Source organism: Heterodontus francisci, chromosome 15 (assembly GCF_036365525.1).
Source record: "Heterodontus francisci isolate sHetFra1 chromosome 15, sHetFra1.hap1, whole genome shotgun sequence".
NCBI lineage: Eukaryota > Metazoa > Chordata > Chondrichthyes > Heterodontiformes > Heterodontidae > Heterodontus > Heterodontus francisci.
In genome coordinates this window covers 15,979,155-15,995,543 of record NC_090385.1, presented here as the reverse complement: position 1 = coordinate 15,995,543, position 16,389 = coordinate 15,979,155, and the positions used below count along the sequence as shown (strand labels likewise).

General features: G+C 41.4%; 1 protein-coding gene across 2 annotated transcripts in view; it reads right to left on the bottom strand.

Annotated features, from left to right (window-relative positions):
• Positions 1–16,389, bottom strand: part of tbc1d8b (TBC1 domain family member 8B) — an 89,257-nt gene that overhangs the window by 17,360 nt on the left and 55,508 nt on the right. For both annotated transcript variants that reach the window (XM_068047147.1, XM_068047148.1), the window contains 7 exons: positions 12,771–12,921; positions 11,197–11,411; positions 9,832–9,949; positions 6,114–6,399; positions 5,119–5,248; positions 2,697–2,795; positions 1,138–1,206 (listed from right to left, as the gene is read on the bottom strand). In XM_068047147.1, coding sequence (XP_067903248.1) covers positions 1,138–1,206; positions 2,697–2,795; positions 5,119–5,248; positions 6,114–6,399; positions 9,832–9,949; positions 11,197–11,411; positions 12,771–12,921 — 1,068 coding nt within the window. The remainder of the gene's footprint in view (positions 1–1,137; positions 1,207–2,696; positions 2,796–5,118; positions 5,249–6,113; positions 6,400–9,831; positions 9,950–11,196; positions 11,412–12,770; positions 12,922–16,389) is intronic.

Genomic DNA, 16,389 nt, shown 5'->3' with positions numbered 1-16,389 from the left:
AAAAATGCAACTGCTGCAAAAATCATTTCCCTGTTGAGCCAAAGTATTGGATTGACCAAATGTGAGCAAATCACACAAGTAAGCAAAATTCCAAATGAGGAACAAGTAAACAGCATTAAATTGAGTCATGCAAGTCTTCATTCTCTCCCCTGAAACTAAAATCAGCAAATATCCAAAATCGGGTATATCGCTCAGATTTCCTTCGACTGTTACACAGGGAACCAGAGAGCGTGAGACACAGAGCGAACAATAACTTGCATTTATGTAGCAGCTTTATTGTAGTAAAATGTCTCAAGATGCTTCACAGGAGCTTTACAAACAAAATTTGAAACTGAGCCACATAAGGAGATATTAGGGCAGATGGCCAAAAAGCTTGGTCAAAGGGCAGGTTTTAAGCCATGGCTTAAAGGAGGAAAAAGGGGGAGAGGTGGAGAGGTTTAAGGAGGGAACTCCTGAGCTTGGGACCGAGGCATCTAAAAGGCATAGCCACCAATGGTGGAGTGATTTAACTCAGGAATGCTCAAGTGAAGGGCATGCTTATGTACAGAAACGCCTTCCAGACATTTCTAAGGGTAGATTCAGTGTGTTTTACCCCACCAGAAGCATTTGCACATTCTGCCCCCTTCTGATAGAAAGTAAAGACTGGCATTTATATAGCACCTCTCAACCACAGGACGTCACAAAGCGCTTTACAGCCAATGAAGTACTTTTGAAGTGTAGTCACGGTTGTAATTTAAGAAGGTAGTTATATTATAAATATTATTACCAGCTGTACACACCGACCTGAGTAAAAGAAGAAAATGGCAGTCAAAAAGTATCAAGAAATTGTTTAAACCATCAGATTGTTTTCCTGGTTCAATTTAGTGTCATTTACTATTTCTGAACAAATATTTAATTGGCTACTTAAGAGTTAAGTGATTATTTCAGCCATAGATTTTTGCCCGATAAATGTGAAGCCTTGACGTGCCACACTTCTAGATGTCTCTTTTAAAGGGTATTATGTGACAGATGTCTGCTCGACACAAGATATGTATGTAAAAAATAATATCCACACACACTTGTGGGAAATATTGCCTGACAGAATTTGGCTAAAGTAGTCAAACAATTTACAAAAGTTACAAATGGATTTTGAGTGACCTTAAACAGCTCGAAGAGTTCTTCTACTTCTTTAGGACTGAACATCACTTCCTGAGATACAACTCGCAGCTAAAATACACAAAGGGTTCACAATGTTAAATATAGCAACGATATTTAATACTGCAAGTCCAAATCAGGCTACTGTATCACTCTGACATACTACACAAACTATATCCCATCAGTACCGACCAAGGTCATTCATTTAGGAGATATATACAATTCAGAAATAAACATGTTATTCATAATTTGTGAAAGAATGTTAGAAAAATTATTCTAGAACATATAATTTTCTACACCTTATATACATTTAAGTGGAATACAGCAGATCTAAGACAACTGCTTTGGTAGGCCAGGATATAACCACAATAATTACAGAATTGATCTAGAAATGCGTGATAAATGATCTCCTGGAAAATAAAACATGGATCAAAACTGGCAATGAAGAGGCAACAGAACATTATGCAGACTGATACTGATCATAAAAATGGAGACACTTTACTATGTCAGGCAGAGTACCTTACCTGCAAATAACACAACAGATGTCAATTGAGTTAACATTGTCTAAACTTCAATAAACCACAATAAAGTCATGCACAATTGCTTTCATTTAATCAAGTAAGGTGTTTAAACAGAGTCCCAAAAGAGAGATAAGGGCCAAGTTAAATTCATTTTGATTTGAATCTACGGTTCAGCCACATAAATCTTTTCATTAAAGCAGCTAGTGCCTGAATATTAAAAGGGGAAGAGGGTGATTCCAAGTCATTGGAGCCTCCTGGAACTTGTTTGCATGTATTTGGGAGGGGGTGGGAGTCAGGAAGGGATTTCCCAAAGCTGTTCCATAAATTGTCCTCTCCAGGGAGATTGTTTGGCTAGTAGGTTGGTACTGACGGATGAGGCTGATGGCGAATATAAATCACACCATGGCATTATAGCAGAGACTTGATGGACCAGCTGGTCTTTCCTGTCCTTCATCTTTATACGTTTGTATGTAAAGGTTGCCAGTAAGTGGGTAAACCTGAGCAGACAGAGATGCACACCTACGAGTCTCAACATGAAATCCTGATCTCAGTGCAGAGCCATCATGATAATGGGGAGAAGAAAATGGCCAAGCAAGGTGAAAAGTGGCACCAGTGAAATGATTTGCTTTGCACGTAGACAGGGAGAATAGGTTAGAATGTTAATCTAAGCTGTTTTGATACATCATCCAGCTAAAGAACAAGGCTGGTACAGGCCTGAGAGCAGAGTGCCTGCCTACCCTTCACTCAAAAGAATTGTTTGCTGGAATTAATTAAAACAACTTTCGAAATCATTGGTAGATATTTGAGCTCCTACCTCATGATAAGTTAGGTGCTGAAAATAGTTTGTCCTTCCACTTTATAAGCAATACACTCGAGGGTATGCAGAGCTAAGTAGGTCAGCGAATACCAAAAATGTTTGGAGCAAAACAAAAAGTCAACCTCCCTTAGCTCCAAAGAAAAACTTCCATTAACCACACAATATGTGAATACTTCAATGCACTGTGCATGTATCTGCTCATTCTAAGACAAAACAGAATTTACCACATTCTGTTTTGTGGTGTCTTCTAGAGTCTGAATCACATACAGCCTATTCCTTCGTCGCATACTTTCAACTTCCATTGATTGAATATCACCATATTTCTGCAAAAACAAAAATTAAAATCAGATTCAAATATTTTACTTATGTAGAAAAAATATTCAAATTATTGTTTTTTTTTTAATCCTTCCCAATAAGTAGCAATGATAATGGTTTATGATTTCACTTAGTCAATTACAGGGAATATTAGCAAGCATGCATTTTTATATTAAATATTGATAAAATACTCTGGATAAAAGGAGTAAATTCATTCAATGAAAACAGGAAGGAAATTGTTAACTGAGCAGACAATTAGAAGTCTTTCAAGGTGGTCACTGAAAAACCTTAGCAATAGATAAATGGGAGGGCAGATGAGCCATCAGTGAAGGGATACAGGAACGGAAATCAAATGCAGCAATTGAGTCAACTATCACTGCTCTTACAGTGGAAGGTTACAATGTGGTACAGGTCTTCACGGGAAGATAGGAACAGGAAGAGGCCATTTATCCCCTTGAGCGTGTTCCGCCATTCAACAAGATCGTGGTTGATCTGCAACCCAACTCCGTGTACCCAACTTGCCCCATATCCATTAATACTTTTAACTAACAAAAATCTACTAATCTCAGATTTGCAATTATCAATTGATCTAGCACCAATTGCCATTTGTGAAGAGACTGCCAAACCTCTACCACCTTTTGCGTGTAGAAATGTTTCCTAATTTCACTCCTCAAACGGTCTGGCTCTAATTTTTAGGTTACGTCCTCTGGTCTTAGACTCCCCAAATAGAGAAAATGGTTTCTCTCTATTTACCCTGTTCCCCCTAACAATGAAAATCACCCCTTAACCTTCTAAATTCCAGGCAATACAACCCTACTTTGTGTAATCTCTCCTCTTAATTTAACCCTTGGAGTCCAGGTATTATTCTGGTACTCCCTCCAAGGTCAATATATCCTTCCTAAGGTGTGGTGCCCAGAACAGCTCTCAGTACTCCAGGTGTGCTCTAACCAGGGTTTTGTATAGCTGAAGCACGACTTCTGCTCCCTTCGGCACAGTGGTGCAGTGGTTAGCACCGCAGCCTCACAGCTCCAGCGACCTGGGTTCAGTTCTGGGTACTGCCTGTGCGGAGTTTGCAAGTTCTCCCTGTGACCACGTGGGTTTCCGCCGGGTGCTCCGGTTTCCTCTCAGCCAAAGACTTGCAGGTTGATAGGTAAATTGCCCCTAGTGTAGGTCGGTGGTAGGAGAATTGAGGGAAGGTGGGGCTGTGGTAGGGAATATGGGATTAATGTAGGATTAGTATAAGTGGGTGGGTGTTGGTCGACACAGACTCGGTGGGCCAAAGGGCCTGTTTCAGTGCTGTATCTCTCTATGACTATTCTAATCCTCTGGATATAAAGGCCAGCATTCCATTAGCCTTTGTGATTCTTTTTTATGCATGTTCATGATATTTTAATGATCTGTGTACATGGACCCGCGAGTCTCTCTGGACTTCCGCTGTTTCTAGCTTTTCACCATTTAGAAAGTACTCTGTTGTATCCTTTTTAGATCCAAAGTGGTTGACCTCACATTTTGCACAGTTTTGCCCGCTTAATCTATTAATATCTCTGTAATTTTATGCTCATCTTCAATTCAATGTGGTTAAGTGCATTTTGTTTCTTAGCTTCTATCAATCATTTGAAAGACTATTAAACCCAAGACCAGCAACATCCAGTACTTGCTTTTGCTTAAATTTTGTTTGGTGTTACGGCGCAGAAAATCAAGTTTTAAAGTATGAATTCAACAGTACAGCTCTTGAAAAACAGCTCTGACTGACATTGTTCAGAATTTTTTGCATCAAGGTCATAAGGTCACCATATTCTGCAATATTTACGACTCAAAACATTTTTTTAAAACTAGTGCAAAAATATACATTAACAATTTAGTCCTTATACATGACCCTCATGCAATCATTTGGCAGTGACAGCTATATCACAAAATCAATACATTGAATGTCTCATGACATAAAACGATAGACACTATGGCTATTCATAAACTCTGCCCTATGGTTGTGAAGATTCTTGTGCAAGGAGACCAAGGGAGCTATTTTTGATTGGAACACAGCAGCACCATTCTGCAGATTAAAAGCTTGGGAGGCCTCTAACGTTAGGGCTCAGTACCCACTTTTCTGGGCTACTTTGACTACCTTTTTTTTTTCTCCAGGGAGTTGAGGTAGCGAGCAGAGGTTGGAGAAATCAGTTTTCCAGTGTAAAGGGATCCTGACATCATCTTGCTTTTCCAATTTCAGGCACTGTATGTGCCTCACAGTAATATCCAGATTGACAGAACAATCTATTTCTGCTTTATTAATTTTTACATGTTTAAACAGCAGTAGCATCAGCCTTGCTCACCAACCTCATAAGATTCCCCGATAAGCTCAGTTATGTCCACTTTAACGTGAGGATGTGGCTCATCACTGCCAATAGGCGGATGATGTGACATTGGTGGTAAAGGGCTGTCCTTGTTAGTAACATTATCAAAAAACCTGTAAGGAAATTTCATATTGTTTATTGAAAAAGGCATTAAAACCAAGATGTAGCTAAACACTGGAGAATGACAGGACTCTCAAACTGTCTACACAAATTACAATCACAAACGTGACAGTGAATTCTACAAATATTCTTTGAAAATATATCTAAATTTATAAGTTTCACAACTACCATTAAAATTCAATAAATCACACGAGAACATTTAGCACTGTAGTCAGGGAAGGGAGAATTAATTATGGACTCAATGGAGTCTAATCCGACTTTTGGGCGACTGTCAGAATGCACTGGTAGACCACACATTTCAGTAGGCAAGAAGTCCCCATCCCCCAGCTTCATTTATTCCTGGCAGATTGAGTCCTTAAGATCAGGCTGAGGCAGCTGCCAACAAGTTGCAAGGTCAGGGACAAGGAGGTCACAACTTCACAGGGTGGCAGTCCTGGGCAATAGCAGCTCAGATTATTTTGTGGGCCCTGGAGGAGCAGTAATGCATAGACACACATCCATATCTATCTATGTATCTCAAACTTACACGCAAGAATATATAATCTTGTCACGCTAAGTACACACTCCCTCTGGTACAGACGCGTCGGTACCACCACTGGTAGAAGAGTGAAATTACAAGTTTACATGAACAGTATTATACATGTGGACACCAGAAATCATAACAGGAATTTAAAAATATAAATAGATTGTAGGACTTCAGAATGGGGACTGAATTATATTTATGTGCCCTGGACCAATTATCCCTCGCCTTTCAACCTCATTTCACCTGAAGACTATACTTCATCCAGACTCCTTGAGCAGTGATTTAAATAACATGAGAATTTATAGCAAAGAAAAATTAAAATTCAAGAACCATACTTGTTTAAGATAGTCACCGCTTCAGCATCATCTTTACAGAGTAGTAGCTTGTCCATGTTATAATCTAGAATTGCCAGACCCAGCTGCAGGATTGCCTTGATACCATCATAGAAAAAGCAGTCAACGACATTTACTGCACTTTCAATGGGCAACACAGAAATAAAGATAGTGAGAAACCAAGACAAAGAGACAGATGAAAAAAAAGTCATGTCTGCCATGTGGTCAGTCAACTGAGGAAGGTGGCTTCGAATAAATTCTTCAAAAACTGCTTGATCAACCAGAGCACCTGTTAAAATAAGAACACGTTGATAACTAGATATGCTTTTTTAAAAATCATTATTGCCCTTAAGCACCCTTCATTGAAGCTGACTCAAAATAGCAATATTTTCAGAATTTGTATGCATTCAACAATTTCAAAGGGCAAATTAGTTTGAATCAGTGACTGAACAAAGTGCTCATTCACCTGTGAGAAGACCGTGAGTCAAAAGCAAAATAGCTGACCAACAAAATTGTGTCGTCGTTTTAGTATTAGTTCGTGTCAGATAGAACTATTACAAATCAATTTACATGCCTCATGCAAATACTGGGGTTAGTGTTTTATCTCTGCAATGCAGATTGCAGTAAACTACCCTGCTAAAGAGTGAAAACAAAGAAAATTTTATCAATATCCATTAAAAAAGCACTTTGAGGAAAGAAGTAGAGCCAAGCACAGTGGATTAAAATGCTGCCTCTCTGATCTTGCAGACTTGGGTTCAAACTAAAGCCAGACTGGTGAGGGGGGCAAGGGCAGCACAGCGGCGAGGGCGGCGCAGTGGTTAGCACCGCAGCCTCACAGCTCCAGAGACCCGGCTTCAATTCTGGGTACTGTCTGTGCGGAGTTTGCAAGTTCTCCCTGTGACCGTGTGGGTTTTCGCTGGATGCTCCGGTTTCCTCCCTCCGCCAAAGATTTGCAGGTGATAGGTAAATTGGCCATTGTAAATTGCCCCTAGTGTCGGTAGGTGGTAGGGAATATGGGATTACTGTAGGGTTAGTATAAATGGGTGGTTCTTGGTCGGCACAGACGCGGTGGGCCGAAGGGCCTGTTTCAGTGCTGTATCTCTAAGTAAAATAAATAAAAATATACGAACACACAAATTAGGAGGAGTAGGCCACTCGGCCCTTTGAGCTTGCTCCACCCTTCAATAGGTTCATGGCTGAAAGTCATCTTACATGGAACAGAACTAAGAGGTTAGAATATGAGTAGTCTCCCTGACAAAGTGAAGATGATGGCAGACTACAATGGTGAATCTTTTGAGAAAGCAAGTGTCAATCAGTGGGATTTAAACCATGTACATGGATTTATAACGGAGTGTTAAGTTCAATTTTAAATGTAGTAATATGACAACATTTCAGGAAGGTTTATACTCTCCTTTTCAAAACAAGATTTTGCAATAATACAATGAATGCTGTTCAAAAAAAGTCATCTCCCTACTGGCTATAAAAGTCACGAGGAATGAATTTTAGTCTCAGCCGAGTTGTCAGTTAGACAAAGGACCACAGGGGGGATAAAAATGGACGTAATTACAGTCTTAATTCAGGCCACAAGAATGATTAGGGAATGCAATAACTGCACAGTTGCAGCGGAGAGCATTCTGGTGAGGGTGAGAGTTAGTGGGGCAGAGTACAGGGATCTTGAATCTAACCAATTGACCTAGGAGGGCTTGCGACAAACATTGTTCCATTTTCTGCCACTGAATCCTCTAACCTTCAGGAGCAAAAATACTACTTCAACATCATCTCAAATCAATTCATGAATATTTTGGGCAAGCAGCTCAGTTGTTTTTTCAAACTAACTGAAGCCATTTAAATTATTGGTAAGCAATAAATTTCAATTTTATTTTAAGTTCAGTTTTAAATTAACAAGTTTTAAGTTAGCCACTGTTAACAATATTCTGGATCTAATTAAATGACAAGCATGTAGACTTTGAAATATACTGAAACCCACTTGCTATGCATTTGTCATTGAAATGCATTCTATTAAAACCAAAAGTATTGCAAAAACACTCAGCAATGAACACAAAATTCCACTTGAAAGTAAAATCTTCCACAAAATGCCACAGGAATATTTCATTTCAGATTAGGTTCAAACAGCAATTCAAGCTGATCTAATTATAGGCAAGAACTAACGACAAGGACAATGCAACAATGGGTCAAAGACTTGAAAACAAAGAAGAATTTGTGGTGTTAACCCTTTCATTTTACTAGAGCTATATAAAAGAAAACTAAGGAATCTGAAATATGCACATGTGACTGTCACTATCATAGTAAATCAGCACCATAATCTGGGACCATTATCCAAATGCACAAGTGAATTAAGGAGAACTGCCACATTTAAAGTGCTGGCTCTCAGCCTCTTGTATGCTCATTTTACATAACACATCACACACTATGTCAGTTTACTCGAGGAAACTGTTTTTGAACTTCAAAACGTCGACAATGTACATCAGGCAAATTGTCTGGGGGGGTGGTGGAAGCATGATATAGCAATCAGAACAGAAATTAAGATGCAAGCCTACTGCCAAGTAGACTAGCATGCATCTGAATTAATGTCATTATGAAAACTGACCCCAAGATGCAGCATTTTTAAACCAGTAACAAGTTACCACAGAAGCACAGCCATATCTGTGAACGAATAGAGTCCAAAAAGAGCCAAACTGTGCCTGGGCTGTGACATTGGTACTGTCCCTAACATTATCAAGACCTGAGCTGACAGATCAAGAGTCTGGAAGCGTGTCCTCAGTAACCAGAGGAAAAGTTAGTCTGTGGAGGAATTAGTAATTACCTCCAGGGATGGACCAGATGCAATTTGCCCTTGTGCTGGATAGAGTTTGATGCACATAAGCAGAAAATATCTCAATGCTGATCAGTGCTATCGAGTTCCTGGCATCAAGTAGCAAAACGGTTTTCAACCCTTGACAGATAACAAAATGCTGATTCAACTAGGACAGCACTAAAAAGTTTGTTTATGGAGCAAATGGACAGCAGTACGGGCTGGATTTTACTAACGCGTCATAAATTGTGGCGGCGTGCTTTTGAAGTTGGCGGTCTGCCGCGTGGAGCCGCCGCCACCGAGTCCCTTGCGATATTTCGCACAGGGGCTCATTTAAATGGAGGGGGCGGAACGGCCGCCCCTGGTGACATAGAGGGGGCGGTTGCTCCGTACCTGGCAATGGCTGCAAGCCCTTACTGGCAATTTAAATTTTTAAAGAGAACATTGATGTTTTTATTTAAATTAAAGGTAAAGTACCCATCAAAGCCCCTCTTCCACCCCCAATCATCAACCAATAAATTCATTTCCCTCTCCCCCCCGAAAATCATTTTTGCCGGTCCTGACCTTTCACCCCCAAACTTTATGATCTTTACCCTTCAACCCCTTCCAATCATCTCCTCAGCCAATTGAATAAGTTTTCTCTGTTTCCTGCTCCCCACCAACCCCGACCTGAAAATTAAACTCCTTCCTCCTCCCCACCTGTATCTCACCTTGAATTCCCAAATGGGGATTGGAAGGCACGGGACTTCTGGTCACCGGCCGGAATATCGGCGTGGGACGGCCGCCCGGTCCAGGTAAGTTAATTAACATGTTCAATGTCGCAGTGCCGATTCCCTGATAGCCCTTATTTGGCACCACATAATTGTTGAAGAAATAAAAACGCATACACTTTCATTCTTAAAGTCTTACCAATTATTCGGCGATTGAAGTAATCTGGCAGCATTCTTTCACACACAGCGACGAGTAACCAGAAGGCTTCTTCCTCTTTAGCGTAAAGCAGTAAAACAGACGTCAAAATGTTCATCGCCTACGCAGGTGAAGTGCAAGAAAGAAAAGATGCTTAAACTGCCATCACATCACACTCTACATTAAATTGCTATTATTAATGTAACCTCCAGAAACCAAGAAATGCATTTTACACAAGCCTTTCAAGCATCACATGAAATCTGACTAATCACTGTGCTAATGGAACAGGACATAGTCAGGGTTGACGATGATGGGGGTGTGCTGGAGTCTGGGAAGTTTGCAGGTGGATACAATTCTGTCATACCATAGCCACTGTACTACCCTATTCACTTTTGACTTAGAATAATTATTACTTCCAACGTTGTACTATAGAAACTGATGTAAAATACAATGCAAATTTTTCTTCTAGCAGATATTGGACAGGTGAAAAACCCACCATCAAACTGAAGAGTCTCCAAATAAAGCTACTGAAAAATCTGCAGAGTTTTTCTTCGCTTGTTATGGAGTGCTCACAATATTCCCAGAGGGACCCAGCCCACTTACCCAAGTGCAGGCAGCTTAGCAACAGTTGGGAGAGCTGAGGCTTAGGAACTCAAGTATGTACAGTCGAAACTGCACTACTTGCTAGTGAAGAGCATCGGAAAATTTCCTGATGCTTGCCTAGCTGGGAACATCCTACCCAATGGAACTCTGCAAGCCAGTGTCATCTGCAGCTGAGGAGGAAGAATCTCAGCCAAGTCTAATTACCCCTCAAAGTTGCATTAGTGAAACTAGGCTAGCTGATCAATCATCAACAGTGCCCTGGAGTACTGCAGACCAGCCTGGTTCAGGTATCAGATTAAAGAGTCTGCCCCAGAGTGTTGACTTAATTTCAAACTTCCATAACCAGATACGCCATCTTTAAGGCATCTCCACCCCCTAAGGGACCCCACTTACCTAAAATAAATGACAAATACACACACAGTAACGTGGGAGTTTCAACCAGTTTGAATATCCAAATCAGTTCAAATAAATTTAATTCTCAAACCAACTCAAATCAATACCTTAGCCAGGAAAAGAAGCTTAAAGATTAGAAAAAATTAACTAAAATTGTGAATTTCCTTCCCTTGATTGTTGATCTGCCACTTCTGAGATTTCTGCTCAACAGAATTTTATCCTGGTCACAATCTAAAATTATGCAGAATAAAGGTCAAAGTTTTCTTTGCATACTGTTGCCTTGATACTACAAAAAAACCCTGGCTGAAAGGATTATAATTCAAAATAATAAAACATTACTGAATCACTTGGCAGTAAGATAGCAGCTCCAACCTGACAGTAGCCTATTTTAGGGTTCCGGGAAGCATAAGCTGTGAGAACTCTCCTCAGTGCAGAGATGCCTGTATCACTTTGGAATGCTGGGTGTTCAGGCAGTGAGCGATGCAGATCACGTTCTATCTCGTCCGTGGCCAAAGAACAGGTACCCATTGACCTTTCCACCAACTCGGTGTAATAACCAGGATGAGCAGCCATGTCATTATCTGCACCTATGGGTAGACAAACACACAAACCTTACATTATGTTGCCACGGTCCATGATGAGTAAGGTAGCATTAGATATACCTATACACAAGGATCGGAATTTAACAGTGAGGCGGTGGCTGCTTGGGGAGCCGTCGTGAGGCACAGAGCACCCGATCAAGACCACCCCCCGCCTCCGTACCCCAGCCCGTAAGGAAGCCGCCAGGTATCACTAGGCGGCCCCCTCAGGTGAAGAGGCAATTAATTGGGAAGTTCACAGGTGGATATAATTCTGTAATACCACCTCCCCCGCTGCTGGTAAAATAGCAGTGGGGGCGGGTAGGTGACGGCCACAGCAACCCCCCCACCCCCCACACACCTTTATGCACCTGCCCCGCTAGCCTCCTAGCCCTCTTGCATGGGAGGGGGGGGGGGGGGGGGAAAGAGGGGCATTAAACTTCCAGCCAAGGAGTTGATCTAAAAAGAAATATTGCATTTTTCTTATACTCTCATACTCAGTTTGTTTTGTTGAACTGAACTCAAAAAAATCAGTGGAAACAGCTACTTGCAAAAACATAAAATTCTGATATAAAAGGATTTACCCAAAAGGGTTCTCCACACACCTTGAAATTTATGGTTAGAATAATCAAGTAAATCATCTCCAGCTCAAGATCTTGTCTACTGGATTTTCATAGTTTAAAAAAAATCCTCCGCTAACTGTTCTGAATGCATTGCATTCCAGGAGGGAGACCATCACTAGAGACAAATAATGCAAAATTTGAGAAACGTTGGCCCCTATGTTTACAGGGAGGTTGGGGGGACGGTGGTGTGGTCAGTGCGGCCAGGAAACCTAGGAACACTGGAGATCCTGCTAAAGTTAACAGCAGGACCTCGTTTCATTTCATTCTCCGCTTTCCGTCCCAGGAAACCTGTATTGAGGGTGTAGAAACCAAAATAAAGTTAAATTCATGGCTAGAAGCCCTCACTTGCTTGCAATTATCAACTTAAATCGAGTTTTATTTGCTGACCGCCTGGGCTAATGTTCGCGCCGGCTCGAGAGAGGTTACTCATGCCTCAGTTACACCTAGAAAAGTTGCCGCATTGTGCATTTTTCTAATTTAACTAGGCACACAACCCCAATCACTCATTCTTGCCTGTTAAAAATTCCCCCCACCACATCACTATCTCCCCAAGAGTTAAAAAGGAGATGGAATGGCCTAGGTTTTTAAAAAGAATACAATTCTGTAAACAAGACTTGTATAAGCATTCTCCACACTTCTTAAAAATTGGAGCACACTTTGTTCATTTCTGAAAGCTTCTTTGAGTTACTAAACTTAAAGTATTTCAAAAGTTTTTTTTCATAATCACACTATTGACACTACAAACCTGAGAACAGTAACCAAAGTTCTCCTCTTAAGGCTTCTGGAATTCCTCTCATTACCAGATCTCGAGTCTTTTTAGTGCGAAACATACACACTCCATGGCCATATTCCACAAAATGAATGTTCCACGATTGCACTTTCATCGTTTCTTTCAACTGCAAGTCACAAAGAAAGCATCAGTTTAAAATAAGCTCATTCTCAAATAACACCCAATATATTTTATACTGGTAACGGAATGGGAAGTATTTTTCTGCATACAACTTGTATGTTTTGCTATGGCACATGATACACTATATAAATTATACTTCAACCTAGGCGTGATCTATCCATGAAGCATGAAGAAAATATTTATTTTTCCTGGACACAAATACAGGGGATACAATGGTTCTCTTAAGCATTTTCAGTTTGTGGTGAAAGAATGAATTGACAAAAAGCATTAAAAGCATGTTTTAACTGTAACCAAATATTTTTCAACAGTTTATTAAAAAAAGTTTTATCATACGCCAAATATTTATCATTTCAAATCACTGATGCTGCTAAGTAACGTCCTACAATATTAAACAATTTTGCGCTCTTTTCTATTGCATATTTTGAAGAAATCGCAACAGAAATCTATAAAGGATTGAGTTACTGTTCTGAATGTCATACAACGGAAATCTGAACAACCTATAATTAGTCAGCCTTCTTGTGGACTTATCCTGTAATCAATGCAGCCTGTACGTCACTAAGCTGGAAGCTCTTAAGGTTGCAGAGATAGAATGCAGGAGAGCAAGCAGACAGAATGGGCTGAATATTGTGGTCCCACACACTGCGGAGAGTGTAGAATATGGCCACCGGCACGCATGAGCCACGTGCCGATGCGATCTTGAACCCAGCGGCTCATTATCATATGCAGGGCAGCCGCACGCCCACCCACAGCAATCATGTGGTGGGGGTGGCCTCGGCGACGCTGTGAACAGTGGCAACTATTTCTGCGCACACGCTAGCGCCATTTTTAAAGAGCTGTCAGCTCTCTGAAGAAAGTGCAGAGTTGTCCCTGTCCCCCACCACCCAACTATGCCAAAAATACATATTTGCCCCCATTTCCACCCCCCCCACTACACTACCAATGCAGAGTTGACCCCTTCTCCCTCCCCCCAACTGCACTAAGTGCAGAGTTCACCCCTTCCCCTGCCTCCACTGCACTAAAAATGTAGAATTCACCCCATCCCCCCCTCCCCACTACACTACAAATGCAGAGCTCCTCCCTTCCCCACCTCGGTGGCGTCAGCTTTCCCTAGGCGGGAAAATGAAGGCGCGTGAGTGCCACCCATTGTGCTGAAGATCAGGAACTGCAGGCAAGATCGTTGGGATTAGATTTTAATTCATGCAAACTGGTAATTTAAATATGTAAAGTCGGGTCTCGTTGCAGAGCGGCGGAGTGCCCGCCACGGAGTTTCCCCGCCGCCAGGAAGATCGGGCCTGGTAATCCCAGTGACAGGTTCCATGGTGGGCCGCTGCTCCTCCAATTTTCCGCCCCCCGCCATCCCAGGCTATGGAGCCTGACATCGGGAGAACAAAATCCAGCCCAATGAGGTAATATGATAAAGTTACATTACTGATAAGTGAAGATAAAAAGTACTTCTTGCCCAATTACTTATTCTAAAAGCTATTGCCAACAAAAAAGTGAAATATTTTAGACCGATTCATACTGGCATCCTGAGCAAGTCTGGTTCAACACTCAAAATGCACCACCACCAAGCAACAGACTTGCCTCCGGCTGTAGATAGCACCTCAGATACCAAATGCATACTGCTAAGTCTGTGCTAAGCAATTCACACAAGATCTGCATCACATTTATATATTGGGGTTGTTCTTGTAAAAAAAAAATCACGATTTACATATGGTCAATTTATGGGCTATTTCAATTCGTTAAATTAACATTACTGGATTTCTGTCAAGACCATTTAAACACAAACAGCACAATGAAATCACCCAAGCAAATAGCTTAGGATCCAGCATCCTGCTTTTGAGATCAAAGGTCCAAAACATCAAAGGACAATATTTAAACCAGCAAGATTCTGAAATTTAACCATTGCAGAATAGACACAAAGGCTGGAAATTTACGTCAGGGCGAAGGTCCCACCCACTGGTCAGAAAGTCAGAGGTGAGCCTGCCTCCACCGGGCCTGGAAGCCATGCTGTGATCTTACATGGCCCAGGCCCTGAATTGGTCTCGGGCCCGTCCCCAAGAGCTGCTGGCCAATCAAGGCCAGCAGCTTCTTAGTCCCAGCAGTGCTGCTGGGAGCGACGGCCACTGCAGGGACTGCACCCAGCGAGAGCAGCAGCAACGCAGGAGGCCCTGGAATTATGAGGCCTCCTGGGAGAATCAGTGGGGTAGGAGGCCTCCATAAAATTCCAGCCAAGAGCTCAATTAGTCAGACGTTTGAGAGAGATGAGTTGGCCCAACTTCAAGTTTCAATCTTTCAAAAAAAGTGTTCAACCTGTATTATTGCAAACATTGGAGTAGTCTACTCCATGCAAACAATACGAACTAGTGTATTAAGTGTCACTAAGAAACTGTCTAAAATACACCCATATTACAGGCTCGGACTAAATAAAGTATGAACCACACTACTAAGTAAATTACAATATGAAGAATGGCCATAAGCCAGAGCATCAGCATTCAACAAGGGTCAGTAATTCTGGAACTTCTGACAAAAACCTGCACAATATTGATACCCACCTCCTTTCAGGATCCTTCTAAGGACAGCAGGCAACTCATTCCCATCCATCTACACATTCTGCTACTCAACCAGCAAATCAGAGGTGCATAAAATTAGCGGGATTTGACAAACTCTCAGATTTGCTTTCCTGATCTGTGAAATGCTTTAAGCTGTTCAGCAGCACCTCTCAGCCTAGGTGGAACACTCAATGCTGTATCCCACTGGCACCTCAAATACTGCATTGCCAATGATGCATTCGATCCAAATGTTGATGAGACGTTTATTTGGTTTTTAAACTGGAGAATTTTTTTTTTTAAACACTGCCAAGATGTAATCTATATATTATACAGGCAAATGGGCTAAAATTTACTTCATTGTCATTTCAAATCATTTATTCTTGTGTGACATCAGATCAATTAACAATACCAACCCAGGGGGATCAACAGCCGCAAAAGGAAGATGATCAATTTTGTTTTTTTAAATCCACCTCATTGCAAAATTTGCACAAAGAAAAACTGCACTCATTCAGATTCAAAAACATCTAAAACATACAATGAAGTACCAAGCACCAATATCAGCCCATGTGTACTTATTTTCTTTGGGAGTTAGAGGGGAAGAAGTGTCATTTTTTTTTTTATTTGTTCATGGGATGTGAGCATCACTGGCAACGCCAGCAATTATTGCCCATCCCCAACTGCCCTCGAGAAGGTGGTGGTGAGCCACTTTCTTGACCTGTTGGAGTCCTTGTCTAGGTACACCCACAGTGCTGTTGGTGGGGGTGGGTGGCAGAGGTGTGGGGGAGTGTTCTAGGATTCTGACCAAGCAACAGTGAAGGATCAACGATATAATTCTAAGTCAGAATGGTGTGTGACGGAGGAAAACTTGCAGGTGGTTGATTTCCCATGCGTCTGCTGCCCTT